Source organism: Pyrus communis, chromosome 3, assembly GCF_963583255.1.
Source record: "Pyrus communis chromosome 3, drPyrComm1.1, whole genome shotgun sequence".
Classification (NCBI taxonomy): domain Eukaryota; kingdom Viridiplantae; phylum Streptophyta; class Magnoliopsida; order Rosales; family Rosaceae; genus Pyrus; species Pyrus communis.
In genome coordinates, this window is record NC_084805.1 from 21,292,239 (window position 1) to 21,308,591 (window position 16,353).

Here is a 16,353-nt window from a genome sequence, read left to right on the forward strand (position 1 = left end):
ACAAGCTAGTTCTTGTAACAGATTACCAAAGTTTAGGGTTTAATTATTTAGTGAAATGGGTTCCTTAGCACCCCCCAAGCTTCCTACTATCAACTTCTCAGCCGAAGGCTTGAAGCCCGGATCAAGTTCTTGGTTGTCCACCGCCAAACAAGTCCGGTACGCACTCGAAGAATACGGCTCTTTCGTGGCACAGTATGATCAAATTTCTCCAGAACTTCAAAACAACATCTTTGGCCAGGCCGCAGATCTGTTTGAGGTTCCCGTAGAAAACAAAGTAAAGAATGTTGGTGAGCAACCGTATCATGGGTATATTGGTCCAAACCCCTTCATGCCACTCTATGAAAGCTTGTGCATCGATAATGTGACATCTCCCCAGGCAACTCACAAGTTCAAAAATCTGATGTGGCCTGCTGGCAAGAAAAACTTCTGGTAAGTTGGTAACTTCTATTTCTTATGTATCATTTATACATGAGTATTGGCATGCATTATTTATTTGTTGTTTATACGAACTTTTTTTGTTGTTGTTTTGGTGCAGTGAAACTACAGATTCATTTGGGCAGTTATTAGGAGATTTGGAACGAACAGTGGGACAAATGTTATTCGACAGCTTTGGGGTAGGAAACGAGTACGAGTCTGTCGCTAATTGCAACAGTCACCTCCTTAGATTCATCAAATATGAGGTGCCGGAGGACACTGACACTACGTTAAGGTTTCCAATGCATACAGACAATAGCTTCACAACCATAGTTGTTCAGCACGATGTTAGTGGGTTGGAGGTTAAAACAAAGGAAGGTGATTGGATTAATATTGAGTCTGTGCCTTCACAGTTCTTATTCATGGCAGCCGATGGATTGCAGGTGAGTCCAAACTTAAAAAACATGGTGGTTCCACACTTCACGAATAATGTATCTTCATATATAAATTTTGTACCAAAAAATCTCATCATAGCACAATATAATGAGTACAGCAAAGACAGATATTTAATGATATGTTAGTAGTAAATTACTAATCATAGTTTATTCGATTTGGATTTAGATGTGGAGCAATGACAGAATAAAAGCTTGCCAACACCGAGTGAAGCATTGCGGAGACAAGACGAGATACTCTCTCGGTCTGTTTACATTCAACAATGGAGTCTTACAAGTACCAAAAGAACTAGTGGACGATGAGCACCCACTGCTCTATAATCCATGTGATAGTCGTGGCTATACACGATTTCATGCTTCGGCAGAGTCCAAGAAGGCAGCGTCTCGTATCAAAGCTTATTGCGGTATCAAAGTTGAAAACTAGCCAAGACTTGAGGGCGGCTCAAATTTATGATTGTCCTATGCGATATGCGCATTCTAAATGTTTTTGTAACTTTATTTTGACCGTAAGAGTATGGATGTATGTTTGTTGATTTCGACATGAATGAAGAGGGACTGAAAATAAAGATATATATTTTCTTTTGATATCAATCAACGACTTAAGGATTTCGCAAATACCGTTTCATTACAATAGAAGAAAGCAATTAAACCTATGCACTTTGGTACAAATTTGTTACCAACCCCTTTCCTGACATTTAATAATTTAAACCACTAACGCTATCGTTTGTAAAAATAAAAAAATAAAAAAATAAAAAATGCAACATATGCCTAATTGTTAAAGATGTCACTGATTTTAAACAGATTCTCTCGTAATTAATAGTAAAATAGAAAAAATACCCCCACAATTTTAGTTTTCTACAAAAACATTTCAAAAATTCATCTTTTATCCCCTTATCAATAGGAGAAAATACAAGTAGGAATTCATCTTTTATCCCCTTATCAATAGGAGAAAATACATGTTTTTTCGAATTTTAGTTTTATACAAAAACATTTCAAAAATTCATCTTTTATCCCCTTATCAATAGGAGAAAATACAAGTAGGAATTCGATTACGGGACTCAAAATAGTAGTTCATAAACATAATACACAACTAATCATTCATCGCTGTCGTCGCTATCGTAGTTTTGGCACAATGATTGCAATACATTGGTTGTAGCACTGGTTTTATTCTCTCCCTCTTGTTTCTTCTCATTTGGGTTTTTTGAATTTTGAACCTCCTCTCCCAATTGTTTCTTGTCTTCTGGTTCTGCCGGCTTTTTACCTTCAGCCACAACTGGTTTCTTAACTACAGCAACCCTAACGTTCGAAGACTTGAAAGTATTTCGATTCCCTGTCAACAGCCAATAATATAAATGGTCAAATAATGCCTAACGGAGAGAATCTATAAAGAAACAAATAATTGATTCAGGGATGAGAACAATCCGCGCGCGTCTGACATACCTCCGTTGCTTGAGGTATCAGAAATACTGCTTTTTGTCAACCAATCTGTCGGATTGCTAGGAAGCCCTTGAGTAAGCTTTTGCCGCTGCATGGAAAATATGTGCAAACAAACGTTATAAGCTTACTGTTGTACAAAAAATGCGGATAACTGTTGCAACATAAAACATGCTGATGTTATTTAGGCGAGTTGAGGGCTAAATGCCCACACAACAAGGAATTAATTACTTTCCCTCAGCAGGATGCCTGACCACCAGTGTAAGTTTAGAAACCAGAATCGATTTTCAATTGAGATTCCAACTCTAAGAAATATTTTCCCTTCATACAAATGCAAAATAGCACGAGGTAGGAAAGACAGGAGTGGTTGGATGGAGCATATTACTAAGTTATCTTGATTATGGTATTTGCAAGAATCATCGTGCAATTTCTAGATGAGTATTTAAGAACACCACGACATACACCAATAACAAAAACCGCATGCATGTTATACTCCATTTAAGAACCAATAACAAAAACCGCACACATGTGATACTCCATTCAACAATAAGGATAAAAGACCCGCATAAAGTAGAGCTGGATCTAAAACCAAAAGTCCAGCATACTGTGTATGTAATCTCTAATAAGACAACATGTATATATCAAACAACTAACATGTCATACCTTCAATTTATGGGTTGATGTTTCGCCGTTGCCACTTAAAGGCTCAATCATATCTTCTTCATCATCCAAATCTTCATCATGAATCCTTTTAATATAATCTTTTGAGTTCTGCATAAATTTGTTCAGAAATAATTAATTGGATTAGAAACAAACAGCCCACAAGAAAGAAGAAGAAAAATGAAAGCACAAAATTGATCAAGGAGGATTAAGTTGGACATAAAACAAGGTAGCGCATAAATACTAACATGGAATACGATTGATTTTAGGACTGCTTCATCCTCGTCTTCAATCCTTTTTTCCTGTAAAACATCAACTTCAGTACACTCACTAAATAATAACAGAGAGTAAACAAGTTGCAGAGCAAATTCAAGATAGAAATGAATGCACAAAACAAGTATCATTTTGTTTGAAAGTACGTGTATATAATAAAACTCTTCAATCCTTTAAATTCACCTACCAAGGTAATGTATGTCATTTCAATATACTAAACACATCAGGTTTTTGGTTTACCCATGGTTCAAGACACGAAGATAACTCAACTACTTGCAACACATTATAATATGTTGGCTCAAGAAGCCTATCAAATTTCTTTGGTTATATAATTATTGTACCCTGAATTACTTGATGTTGTAAACAAATTCATAGAAACTAAATCAGAGCAGCAAGTTTTTGCATACTCAAGGAACCATGCTTCTACGTGTTTTTGCATTACAATATCTAAATAAATCCACAAGCGTATAGCAGACAATATTGACACTGGAAAGAGAGCAATATCATATATACATCCATGTGTATTTATTCGGTATAAAGTTTAAACCGGTCTAGAGATAAAAAGCATATAAATGTGTACCTTTTGGGCAGAAGTTTGTTTCAAAGCCTCCAACATAGCATCCACACTCACAGTTGCATGCCTGGACTGAAAACCGTAAACCTTGTATTAGTATCCCAGGATACCGAATTGCAGCCAACAGAGAGAATTGAATAAATGCATAACATAATATTCATATGCATATCGACAGAAACAGAAATGTCATGCTTTACAAATTTAGTGGCAGCACTGTATGATTATATCACATCGACTGGATTGTCCATCCATCTATCAAGGTACAAAGGAAAAAAAATTTGCGACTTATCACAAGATAAACAACTACTAGACATCTACCTTCATGGACTTCATCTCATCCAAAGCAGCCATGACGTCCATCTCTCTCTTTGAATCCTGTGTTCTGTTCTCCAAGGCTCTCATAGCATCTCCCATTTCTTCAGACTCCCTTTTCTGTTTCTCCTTATCTACTTCCTGAAAACAAAAAACATATATACAAATCAAGCGGTTAAGCAATGTTCATCACAAAATAAGAGAACCTGAAAACATGAAAGAACACGGTAAGTGGAAAGTCATCATTTTTTATTCTGTTTTACCTCATCTTCATTGCGCCAGGGTTCAAAATTACGCGTCGCACCAGCCTCAACAACATAGTCAGAATTCTGTGGGTCTGTCTTCATCGCGAGTTCCGCAGAGCACTTGGTACATTTGAAGTAAAATCTGAATATTTGAATTCCCAAATACGTCTGCAAATGGTAAAACCATCAATAACCCAGTTCATAGGACACAACAAAAACCCTGTCAAACCCAAACCTAAGAAATTAATCAAACACCTAATTCCCACATTCTCAAAGAACAAGAATACCCACAACAATTTAAAACGACAAAATAAACCCTAGAAATCAAATGAAAACGAGTTAGGCTACGCAATTAGAAACCCTAGCGATTAAAGAAGAACGACGTACCTCTCCAACGACATCTTCTTTGCGAGAATTGAACTTGGTGCCTTTGTAGATGTAATTGCCGCAGGTGTTGCACCGAATGCTCATCGGAAGCATCATCCGCACCTTTATCTGTTGATTCTTCGGCCTCCTGATCCGGGGCAGCTTCGAAGGGTCGAAGTCCGGCGGATAGTACTTGTTCAGAACCTTACGTTCTCCCATTTTTGATGCTCTTCGAAAACCCTAAAGCTCCTTGATTAAACTCGAATTGGTTCTCTTCTGATCAAAATTTCACAAAAATTCAGTAGTCGTATATAAACCCTGTAAATATGTGTATGTATTTGTATATCGGCGAAATCCGAAGCAAAGAAGAATTGACGTGAAAATAGGAGGAGAGGAGGGGAGAGGGGAGGGAGTGGAAGATGATATCTGATGAGTGCGCGAGTCAACTGAGCTTGTTAGGGATTTTGGAGAGGGAAGAAGGAGAAGAGAGACGCGCCACCGTCAGATTTCCCTCCCTTTCTTCTATTTCTCCGGTTAAGTATCACGAGCCCAACACGTGAAATCACTTTTGAGGGCACCACCCAGCCCTTGTTTGGCAGTGTAAATTGTCACGAAGCGGACTATATCTGGGAATGTTAGGCCAACCGAATGGATCATGTTTAGCTCCCGTCTAAATTATAGTTTTAGAACAAATTCTTTTTTAATAAACAGCATCAAATTATATTTATATACCATCTTCATTTGAAATGAGCTATTTTTTAGTCTCTCAATAATTTATTCTTTTAAGTTTGTTTTTCAATTTTATTAGTTAATTGAATTAAAATATTATATTAAAATAAGATTTTCGGACATATTTTGAGCGTCACTTGTGACTAAATTAATAAGCTTCTAGATTACTTATTCTTTGGTTGATGATGTGGCCATTTGAAAAAATATTGAAAAAAATTAAATTTAGATTATTGGAAGAGGTAAAGGAGGGGTGTTTGTGAAAATAACGTGAAAAATTATGTAAAAATAACTTATGTATTTATAAGAAGAAAAATTAGAATTTAAATTTAAAAAAAATAAAATTCGACCTAAAAGGAAAAAGAGCCCCTCAAAGGAGGTACCCGGCTGGCTAAGAATGGCCAGCCCGATGGCCGAAGTGTTGAAACTTGACTTGGTGGGTCCCCCCCTTTTTTTTTTTTTTTTTTTTTTTTTTTTTTTTTTTTTTTTTTTTTTTTTTTGACCTAACCCTCCATTGAAGTTAGATTTTGAAACATTTCGAGCTGGGTTTCAACCTTAGAGAATCCTCTTCAATTGGCCTAAAGCTGAATTAAGTACCGCCCAACGTTTGATGTTATCTCATAATATAAAAGCTGGACTGTAAAAATAGTGATGGCTCCAAATGACTCCAAATAGTATGGGTTCATTGAAAAATGTCTTTAAAGTAACCAAAAGCAATTCAAATCACCAAAAAAGTTTCTCCAAACAATTAGAAGTGCTTTTGAATTCAGAATGAGTTGCTTTTTAATAAAATATTTAATGTATTTTAAAGGGAAACTCTTTTACTTTTTAAAGATGTTACGAACAGGGAAGCCCATATGCCTTTGTTTCCCTCAAATTGGGGGACTCAACTTCAATTTTCAACTCAAATATTTCAACTAGTTCATGGAAACTCATGAATAAAAAGATGATACATAATTACTAGAAGCTGTGTAATAATTAAAAATTAAAAAACTAATATTGCTTGTATAACAACCATCCAGCGGGTAAACTCCTCCGCTTCAAAATTGCTTCAACTCTCAAGGCACATGTTACGCCCAAGTCCGACAACAGCGGGTAAACTCCTCCCTTCGCCCAACTCCGCCCTTCGCCCAACTCCGACAACAGCCTGCAGCAGAACCAAGGTTCGCCTGAAAAAGACACGTCACGAAGACATAATAAAGAGAAAACATAATGATAACAAAATTAAGAGGAGAAACGGAAAAGTGCAGCATACACAAGCATCCTACCGAGCAATAAACTAGTCGTCCTCCATAGGCACATCTGGGATGTCGAACCAATCCTCTTCGAAAGGTTTATTGATCACACCAACCGGAGAAGGTATGTGAAGTCAAGGGGAACACTGGATACTTTCTTTGTTTTAATTTATTCTCGGAATTCAATGCTAATATGCTTTTTGCAAGATCGCATGCCATTAGCAGCTTATTGTCCATAAAAGGTCGCGTTTTCAGATGCAATACGGAAAAAATTTGACTAATGTGAAACAAATGAAAATTCAAAGCAAAAAAGAACAAAGGATATCAATTGACATGAGATCGTCCTCTTTCTCACCACGATTGCGGCTGTTATCTAGTTCCCTTCTTATTTCAGGGGTTACCTACAATTGAATCACCGAATACAGATGACATTATTGCCACATAGTTACAGAAATGAAATACTTCAAGACAAAATGCTCCTACCAAATAGTGTTTTTGCGTTTCAAGAAGATTTCTGAGATTATCTTTGTCCTCCTTTTGCAATTCATTTTTGTACCTGCAAGGAATTATGCACACCAAAACTATTAAAACCATATCACGATATTACAAATATGCAATCTGTCTGCATCATTTAGGCAAGGAAGAAACTATTAAAAACTTTCCCCACCTTTGCACAAATGTAAGAAGTGACTGGTGCCATATCACAGGCATTACTCTTGTTTCCTCCATAAATCTCATAAAATGTGCAACAAGAGCGTCCAGTACGCGATATGGCAAGGCATACTTTTTATCCAAAAGAAGCTTTATAAAATAACTGCAACAATTCATAAAAACAGCATTGTCAAAACATTGTTGCATACAAGGACCTTCTCCCTTTATAATAACAAGAGTACTTCCAAACTGACCAACCATCAACTATTTAAATTCATTATATTGGATAAATATCACAGACGGAAACTGATTGTGCTTTAACAAATATCTTCTTTCTTTCAAACTTTTATCGGGACAAATGCACCAATCTTGTAACTGCATACTCTAAGAGAAGCTATGTCTATTTCTTTCAAACCATTTTGGAAATACTAAATGCTAAATGGCTTACCTCGTTGTGCCACAGTACTTCATTTCTGCAAGCTTCATTAATGCAACACTGAAAACACATCAAAAGCATGTATCAGAGATCTTCCAGATGGATTATTAAGAATATTAATGAACAGTATAACTTCCACCAACGGAAACAGAAAATGAAAGAATAACTTGCTAAATACAAGACAAGACAAAAGCGAAACGGAAAAGTTATGGAACCATAGATTCCTAGCTTAAGAAATAAGATATAATCAGAAGATCTGTGCGTAATAACTTTAATTGGTTTCTCAAATTATTTTTAAACAAAAAGCCCAAAAAGATTCACAATTCATGGGATCAATACCAAATCTTGATAAGGCAGCTAACATACCTAGAATGAAGTGGAGGAATGGAGACCTTCTGAATAATGCTCCCAAAAATAACAGCTTCTCTTAGATTACATGTCCCTGACTGCTCAAGAAGAAACAGAAATGGGGCCACAGGGAGAGTGCATTAGGATTAGAAAAACATTCATTCCAAAGCCCAAAAAACCTTTTAGATCCATGCATCCCATTAATATAATGAAATTGAGGTGAATATCACATCTCAAAAACTTAGTTTGGATAAATACGAATGGACTAGCAAAACAGGTTTACAACATAAACCCATAACTTCAGTATATCAGGAGAATGAAATCAATGAATGAGCTTCCAAAGTAAACAAACAACGCTTAAACTTCAAAATACTGCAACTAGGTGGAGAAGGATGACATGTTTACCTCACACAAGGGAAACAGTATTCCTATAAAAAAGGCAGCAGGCTTGTACAAAGACTTCTTCAAAGATTGATATAGTGCAAAATGCAAGCGCTTATGCTTGCGGATGTCTTCTCTCACCCTTGGGAGCAACACAAGCTTGTAGAAACGTTCTACCTTCTCCTTACCCAAATTGGAAGCAAAAATTCTCGTAGCCTGATACATTGCATTTGGTGACCAATTCTCAGGCTCAGTCAAATATAGGACATCCTCCCATCGTGGCACTGAAGGGATGTGTTTGAATGCCTTGGGAATCTTCCCCGCAGTGTACTTATTAAGAAACTTACCAACCCTGCACAAACATCGAAAAATTAAGAAGTCGTCTTCATGGCCTCACATTACTCGAATCACATCTATACTTTCAAATCTTATGTACTAATAAGAGAAAGGATAGCTTACTTACCCCCTATACAAATCAATGACGGAGGTATCCAATTTGGGCAAGGGCCTCGCATCTGCAACCGAACAAATCGAATCAACAAGTGAAAATATACTAAAGAAAAGACCTTCAGTTTAAGCTAATGAGCAACAAAGTCATATTCCGAATCTACCTGAGCCGACATTTGAATCTTTCTCTTTAATTCTTGCAACAATGAGGTCAGCCAATGTACGCTGCGGACCGGCATTCTTTGACAAGAATTGCTCCAATATCTTCTCATCATGTTCATCAATCTCATTTAATAGCTTCTCACCATGTTCATCACTCTCCTGAAACTCAATTTAAACATCTTTCGTTCTCAAATCAAATTATTTCCATCCAACCAAAACCTAACAATAATAAAAGTAACAAAACAACAGAATTCAGCATTCATTTTAAATTTCCTATGTTTTCCTCACAGATTCTCACCATCCAAACAAACTCAAAAATCCAATAAACAAACAATTAGTAATCAAAACTCACTTCATAACCGTCAAAACGGCTCTGCGTTTCGGAGAATCCACCGAAATCATCGATGTCTTCCTCTTCGCCGTCGGCCTCCTCCTTCCGCGGCTCTTCCGATACATCCAGCAACGAATTATTAGGGTTTTGGGCGCGGTTCTCCTCGTCCTCAATCTCCCGCTGCTGAGCCAGAGCCTGCTTGAGGATCTTGGAGCTCATTCCGGAAGATATGAGCTTCTCCTCCTGCTGGTGCTGCTTCGACTTGGTCCGCTTCTTGGAGGCGACGGAGCCATTTTCTTCAGCGAGGAAAGGCTCCGGATTCTGATGCCTCTCCCTCTGCCTCTTCTTCCCCATTGATGCTGCTGCAGCTGCAGGTGAAGCTTTTTCTGCTATTGAAACTGGAACGTTTAAACCCCCGCCACCTTGATTTCTGCAGTCTAAAACCCTAACCATCTCTCCGACAAATTGCGGACCAAAAATTAAAATAAAATAATTAGTGGGCCGGCCGATATAGGGCCTAACTGGAAGGTAACAGAAATACGAATGGCCCATCTAAAAGTCTAACAAGGTGACAAGGGCCCAACTAGAACGCAAACTGAACCAACATGGCAAAAAGATTAATTTGCTAGTTATTTTGACATTTCATTTTGTTCTTTGTCAAACGATAGATTTAGTTCAAATATTAGATTAACCATTAACGGGATTCGAACTAATGTTATCATGTAAGGGTTCAACTCATTTCGACTAATGCAGTAAAAGACCACTTGCTGACATTTCATTTTGTTCATAACTATGCAATTTTCCTTTTTTAGAGTATTCTAAACTATCTTAATTTATAGAATTGAAGATTTAAATTTTTATTTTTAAGGATTTAAACTTAGGTACAAAGAACGGTGTCTAGCACACTAAATTGGCCAATTGGCCTAGCGTTTACGTTTTAAGGCTTAATTGCTTGGATGGTCAAATCCCATGTTGTAGAGAACGAGAGAAAATAAAATAAAGGTAAAAACTTTTTTTTTCTTTGGGTCAAGGAAACTATATTAACTACAATGAAACATACTTATAAATGAAAGACCCAGAAACAGGAAAACATAACCAAGCAAAAAGACGGGCCAAACACCAAACGAACAAGAGCCCAACCAAACAGTTGAGGCCCAAAAACAAAAAAAACGAGAAGTCTGCTGCTCCTGCCTCCTCCAAAACAGTGCATCTCGACCTGTATAAATCCATGCTCACCACCAAACATCGCCTCACTAATTTCATCATCCAACCCCAATCTGCTTCCCGAACACAGCCATAAAGTAAAGATAACTAGAAACTGAAAGAAATCCATTGGTTGTCTATAAAAAGAAGCCCATGGAACACCATGAGCAACAATGCCAAACACGACATACAACATAGAGAATGTGGTTGTGTTGGGAACACTCGAGTTGGTCAAAACACCGAAACTCGAAGCACCATCTCGAAAACAAGTATGGCTAAAGATCGAAACTTAGATGGAGGAGGAATAGGGATGTTAGCAAGGTAAGAATAGGAGGGCAAATCAAGATGAGGAGGAGGGGGAAAAGCAGTAGAGGAGAAAACAGAGGAAAGGGGAAAGTGGCAACCGATTCCAGCTGAAGCTAGAGTTGGCGCAAAAGATCTGGATCAAGATTGAAACCCTCACCAAAAGGGGAAAGAACTCTCACAGAAAGAAAGAAAAGTAAAAAAAGACGACTTGTTTTGTTTAATCATAGGTAAAAACATTTTTTTATCAGTGTTTATGGTCAAAATCTATTTTAGTCAGTGTGTTTTCACTTTAGCCAATTTGGCACTGTATTGTACAAGGTTTGCAATCCTGGTCACTTCCATTAACTTTTTGTTAAAAATACATTAGAATATTGAATTGAAAATACGGATGTATCTATTAAAATGTTACAAATTCATTTAACAATATTAAGTAGATTTAAAAAAAGAGAGAATTACCTTAATTGAAAACACAGTGACCAAAACGTTTTTTAACCCAAAAATAAAATAAGAGAGCTGTTATTCTCATCCACATTTTTATGAAATTTTTAATTACAAATTTGTCAATTTGTAAAATAACTAATAAGGACCTTAGTTACCCCTTTTTGCATTACTTTTTAAATTTTTTTTTTAATAAAAATGAAAAAAGAAAAGTTTGGACGTGATAACTCTCACGCTATGTTTAGACGATTTGTCTTCCTTAAACCCTAACTCATCCTTCCCATCTTCTATCATTCAGAGAAAGCAAAAAGAATGAACTTAGAAGATGATGCTTCTATGAAAGAAGTAGATGATTATGTTTCCGTCGAAGAGGTAAAAGATAATTTTAGGTCATCTTGATTTGTCGACATTGTATAATTGAAGCATTGCTCTGTGACTTTTTATCTCTAATTATAAATATATATATATATATATATATATTAAGGGTTATTTTAGGAATAATAATGGGTGAGAAAATAACATTTTATTTTTTTAACTTTTTATAATGGGGGTAAATATAACGTGGGTGAGAAAATAAAACAACGGGGTGAGTGTTTAGCAGCTCTCTGAAATAATAGCGTCAATTCATATTCAGAAAGAAGCAACATGCAACTTGACCCAAAAGATACATAAAAGTATACTTTCGTTCTGTTTCAACAGGGTATCAAAACAAGCCAATTCTAAAGTCTAAAATCTGCAAGTATCCACAATATTTCAACGCGTGATGGCTGTATATATGCTTTTGATAACATCCCCAGAAGCTGTTCTGAATTCTCCACTCTGCAAATTAATTTACTGGCACCTAAACTGCCTGGTCTGCCAAACCTGGTAAAGTAAATTTCATAAATAACCAGGCCATTTTTAAGTTCCTTTTTGAATTCACATCACAAAACAAAAGTATGGTCATGTTTTATACTCTCTTCCAACATTCTGTATTCAGAATGCGGTGTGCATACTTTACATCAAATGCGTGGAGTGACGGAAAGTGGGGGAACCAATTGCGTTCGTCCAGTATGTCCTAGGAAATTAATCTGTGAAACTTGGGTTGCACAAAAGAAACTATAAATGGTATCATGATATTACCTCATCGACTAGACAACTTCCACCCGGAACCAGAAATCAATCTGAGTTTTTAGAGATAACCTGCAATTTCAGAACCCCTTAATCAGATTCATGGCCATTAAACAGTTCAGTAAAAGGATGCTAAGAATATAGAATACAAAATCCATCTTTTTTCTTAAAAGGTTATTGCCTAGAACGTAATGAGACCTAAAGTAAAACAATTGAAAACTAAGACTGATATGCATGCATATCGTAAACTTACCTCTAGTATTAATGCTTTGGCATGCTCTTCCCACTCAGTAGCCCACCTCCCAGATGAAGCCATTTCCAATGCACCATTCCTGAGAACCTTCAACGAATCACATGCATCTGGAAAACCCTTAAAGAGCATCTGTGCAGGTTCATCAGAGACAAACATTATCATAAAGAAACTGCACTAAACAGTAATGAAAAATTTTGAACCATTAATTGAAGCAATTACGTTAAAATTGCACAAGGAGACACCAAACTTATGAGATTTGGTATTCTCTTTTACCACCACTGATACAGAAAAACTGTACTGGAGGCCAAAGAATAGAACATTTTCTGAACTACAAGTTACATGAATTGCAGATGAGGTTTTTTCAGGCATGACCAATTGATCCAAAAAATAAGAACATTCATATATCTAAGAGTGGAAATCTATGTAAATATTAACTGTTACAATCATTTTTAAGCAGCAGTCAAAAGACTCAAAACATCCAGAAAGAGAAACAAGAAGCTGGCCAGCTTACCAAAAGTTCATCAGCTAGCTCTGAAGATGATGAAAAGAGAAGGCCATTTTTCTCAACTTGCACTAGTTCCTTGATGCTTTGAACCAAAATTATCATGACCAAGGACATCAGATTTTAATGTACAGCATCCCCAAATGTCATAAAGCGTGTGATATAAGTAAGGTTCCTATCGCATAACGAAAGTAAATAATAAAAACAAGAGTTTACCATGAGTAGGAAACAGCACAAACTGGCAGTCCACAACCAAACATGTCCACGACCTACTGCCAAAAAATGTACAATAAGGTAAAGTGGAAAGCAGTTCTAGAAAGTTTATTCTGCTGCAAATCTTATCTAGTGCAGCATTCAGTATATCCCTTACCTTCATGGGAAGATCCAACCCTGATGAGGATGTGTGCAAGCATACACCAAGATCTGCTGATCCTGCAAATGTAAATGTATAACACTGAATACTTTCCAAAGAGAACATAATGTACAACGAACAATGGGGACAAAGCACAAACAATTGGAAATAAATGAACTACCAAGAAGCAATGGATAGTCCTCAGCAGACAACCACATAGTACGAAATGCCACGCGTTTGAGGTGTAATCGGCTAATTTTTTCTTCATATTTTTGTTTTTCAGGCCCTTTACCTACATGTATTAAATCAATGCGCAAGTGCATGTAAGAGAACCTGCTCTGTTTTCCAATAGATACACAAAGCTAAAAGGAACTTGACACCCTCAAACAAAAAGGCAGTTATACTCACCAGTAATGACAAATAACAGCCTAGGGTACAAGTATTGCTTCCCACTATGGATTTCCTTCCAAAGAACCTCTTCTTTCCTAGAATCATCTTCATTTAAAATTGCAGCAACACGCCTATCATACATGATAGCTGCTTCCAAGAGAATTTCAAAATCTTCATCAGGAGTCCTGTAAAGCACCATTCAAATCCAAAGTATTCTATCGTAAGACAATAATAAAGAAGACAAATAAAAATTGAAAATCAAATGTTTGTAAACATGGGGTTTGTCTTTCATGTTACACTAAAAGTATTCCACTGAATATTAGCCCACCAGCTTGTACTGCTAACTATGAGTGCCGGCCTGTTTGGCTTTGAAGTAACGTCAGTACCAACGAAAGTGGTAAACAGAGTCTCATTTATGTCTGTATTCTCTTCCCCTGTTTCTGTTAAACATATGTTTAGATATTGAAAGAAATTACTAAGTGATGAAGGGCAGTTGAGATGCAAATTATAGATTTACAGAAACAGATTATATATTACCAGTGCTGGTGCAATCTTGAACACCAAGAGGCTGCCTTAGATTTTTATCTAATCTGCAGAACAACTGTGATAATTCACACGTTATACGAAATTATCCAAAACAAAAGAACTGTCCAAACAAGTTCAGTGTTAGCATTCAAACACCTTATGTTTTTCTTCGAGTGAAGCTGGTTGGAAAAACTCAGGAGGCTGATCATATAGAACTGTGGCTCTATTATATTGCAAGATAAGAGAAGGCAAGTAAATATATAATACATGATAATGAATTTTTTTGAAGTATAATGAAATAAATTTTGAATACTGAGCTGACCCTCTTACTTAATCCCCCAATTTTGAGCCAATTCATGTTGCATTGCCCTCGTTACACATAGGGAACCATCTGCCATCTTCCCGAAATGCCTCTCAAACCTAATCAGGCAAGAATAACTCAATCTACTGCACCACCAAGAATATGCCCTCAAAGAAAAGTTTAAAAATTCAATAGATACCAACGGTATATTGCCACAAATTGACTACTTCTTCCAAGAGACAATGCCAGTAAAGTATATCCAAAATTATGCCAGTCAACAATAAAGGCAGATTTCCTAAACCAGCTTGCCCATTTTACAGCCACTAAGGTCGGAACAGAAGGTGGATTCTGCACAAGCAAAATGAATCATAGGATTTAGAGAAAGGGAAGTTTACACTCAAGTTCATTTACTCTAATTACAGAATTAAGGAAATAACTAAAACTTTTAGCCTCAAAATTATGAAACTTGTAGGCAACTAATTAATCAAATTCGAAAACTTGTCAAGGAAAAACAATTAAACACTGTCTTGTCTGTAAAGCTTCTGCAACTTCCCAACTGGAGCAGTGCAAGCTGACCTGAACCAGAAATACATCGGGAGCGGGTATCTTAACGCAAAGAAACCACAGGAGCATTAAAAACTGAGTCACTGCTTTGATCAAAAGCACGAAGGGTTTAAGTATACTGGGAAGGCCACGCGAAAATGTCGGCCACTGCTGCTGAAAACCAGAATCACAAAAACTTTAACCTTGTGGACGACCAAAGGAATTCGATTCTAAGATCCCATGGCAAAAAGAAAAAATACATGTAAACAATAATACCATTTTGTGTATGTGAATGGACTGATGCTCCAGCACAGCAGAATGGGGTTCGGAACCTGACGAAACATTCCAACTCAATACCAAATCAGCACTACGAAGTCAAATTTAGATTCAAATTCGCTCAACACTGCACCTAATTCTACCATCAAAGCAAAAGATGTACCTCCATATGCAACAATATCTACCTCCAGAGACGACTGAAACGCACGTTCAATAGAAAACATCACGAAAGGGTCCAAATTTCTCATGGAAAAATAAGGAATTCCGATTTCAAATTACATTTCAAAAGCAAAAATACAAATTTAAGAATTGGGTTGTTGCTAAATCAGCTGTAGTAGTTCAGATAGGCGGCGGTTACCTGCCGGGCAAGCGAAAGAGCATGATACTGCATACGGGGGCTCCGCCCAATGTCGCCTAGCACCACCACGCAAGCCCTCCCTCTCTTCCTTCCTGCAATCAGAAACTCAAAACTCCTCGTAAAATCTGAGCATAACTTCAAAGGTAAAATCTGAGCATAACTTCAAAGATACGAGCTTTCAGAAAAAGAAAGAAAAAGCTTGCCTTTGCCAGCCATGATTCTCTGTACGTTTTGGACTCCGATCTCCGACTGAGAGTGCAGACTTGCAGTTGAAGTCTCGGTGAAGATGATTTTGTGTGTTGGGATGTCAAAGTGGGCCGCTGGAGTGGGCTTGGAAGACCCAATATAA

General features: G+C 36.9%; 4 protein-coding genes across 7 annotated transcripts; 1 reads left to right on the forward strand and 3 right to left on the reverse strand.

The window, feature by feature from the left end:
• Positions 1-1,417, forward strand: LOC137730164 (deoxypodophyllotoxin synthase-like). Its single transcript, XM_068469229.1, has 3 exons — positions 1-429; positions 536-857; positions 1,036-1,417. Exons 1-3 carry the CDS (start codon positions 56-58, stop codon positions 1,288-1,290), a joined length of 951 nt encoding a protein of 316 aa, XP_068325330.1. The 5' UTR covers positions 1-55; the 3' UTR covers positions 1,291-1,417.
• A 296-nt stretch (positions 1,418-1,713) lies between these two features.
• On the reverse strand, positions 1,714-5,335 carry LOC137728758 (uncharacterized). The gene is made up of 8 exons (XM_068467515.1): positions 4,752-5,335; positions 4,383-4,532; positions 4,126-4,260; positions 3,814-3,879; positions 3,209-3,262; positions 2,964-3,071; positions 2,307-2,391; positions 1,714-2,196 (listed from the first exon to the last, which is right to left on the reverse strand). The coding sequence occupies exons 1-8, from the start codon at positions 4,947-4,949 to the stop codon at positions 1,961-1,963; spliced, it is 1,032 nt and encodes a 343-aa protein (XP_068323616.1). The 5' UTR covers positions 4,950-5,335; the 3' UTR covers positions 1,714-1,960.
• A 979-nt stretch (positions 5,336-6,314) lies between these two features.
• LOC137729336 (bystin-like) lies at positions 6,315-9,902 on the reverse strand. Of its 3 annotated transcripts, none has more exons than XM_068468261.1 (11): positions 9,469-9,902; positions 9,119-9,275; positions 8,971-9,022; positions 8,532-8,859; positions 8,145-8,224; positions 7,791-7,838; positions 7,359-7,505; positions 7,175-7,247; positions 7,017-7,092; positions 6,725-6,815; positions 6,315-6,625 (listed from the first exon to the last, which is right to left on the reverse strand). In XM_068468261.1, exons 1-10 carry the CDS (start codon positions 9,898-9,900, stop codon positions 6,736-6,738), a joined length of 1,473 nt encoding a protein of 490 aa, XP_068324362.1. In that variant the 5' UTR covers positions 9,901-9,902; the 3' UTR covers positions 6,315-6,625; positions 6,725-6,735. The 3 variants fall into 3 exon arrangements, with proteins under 3 accessions (XP_068324362.1, XP_068324360.1, XP_068324361.1); XM_068468259.1 differs by having other exon boundaries at positions 9,119-9,281; XM_068468260.1 differs by having other exon boundaries at positions 6,712-6,815; positions 9,119-9,281.
• Positions 9,903-11,998: 2,096 nt separating this feature from the next.
• Positions 11,999-16,347, reverse strand: LOC137729914 (UDP-glycosyltransferase TURAN-like). 2 transcript variants are annotated; one of them, XM_068468966.1, is made up of 18 exons: positions 16,208-16,346; positions 16,005-16,096; positions 15,810-15,843; positions 15,647-15,702; positions 15,404-15,544; positions 15,027-15,175; positions 14,857-14,946; positions 14,683-14,749; positions 14,539-14,602; positions 14,330-14,441; positions 14,020-14,186; positions 13,793-13,903; positions 13,630-13,691; positions 13,476-13,528; positions 13,269-13,344; positions 12,758-12,886; positions 12,517-12,576; positions 11,999-12,258 (listed from the first exon to the last, which is right to left on the reverse strand). In XM_068468966.1, exons 1-17 carry the CDS (start codon positions 16,218-16,220, stop codon positions 12,553-12,555), a joined length of 1,440 nt encoding a protein of 479 aa, XP_068325067.1. In that variant the 5' UTR covers positions 16,221-16,346; the 3' UTR covers positions 11,999-12,258; positions 12,517-12,552. The 2 variants fall into 2 exon arrangements, 1 of the variants encoding a protein (XP_068325067.1); XR_011068051.1 differs by lacking the exons at positions 11,999-12,258; positions 12,517-12,576; positions 12,758-12,886 and having other exon boundaries at positions 13,476-13,531; positions 16,208-16,347.
• Between the last annotated feature and the right edge of the window lie 6 nt (positions 16,348-16,353).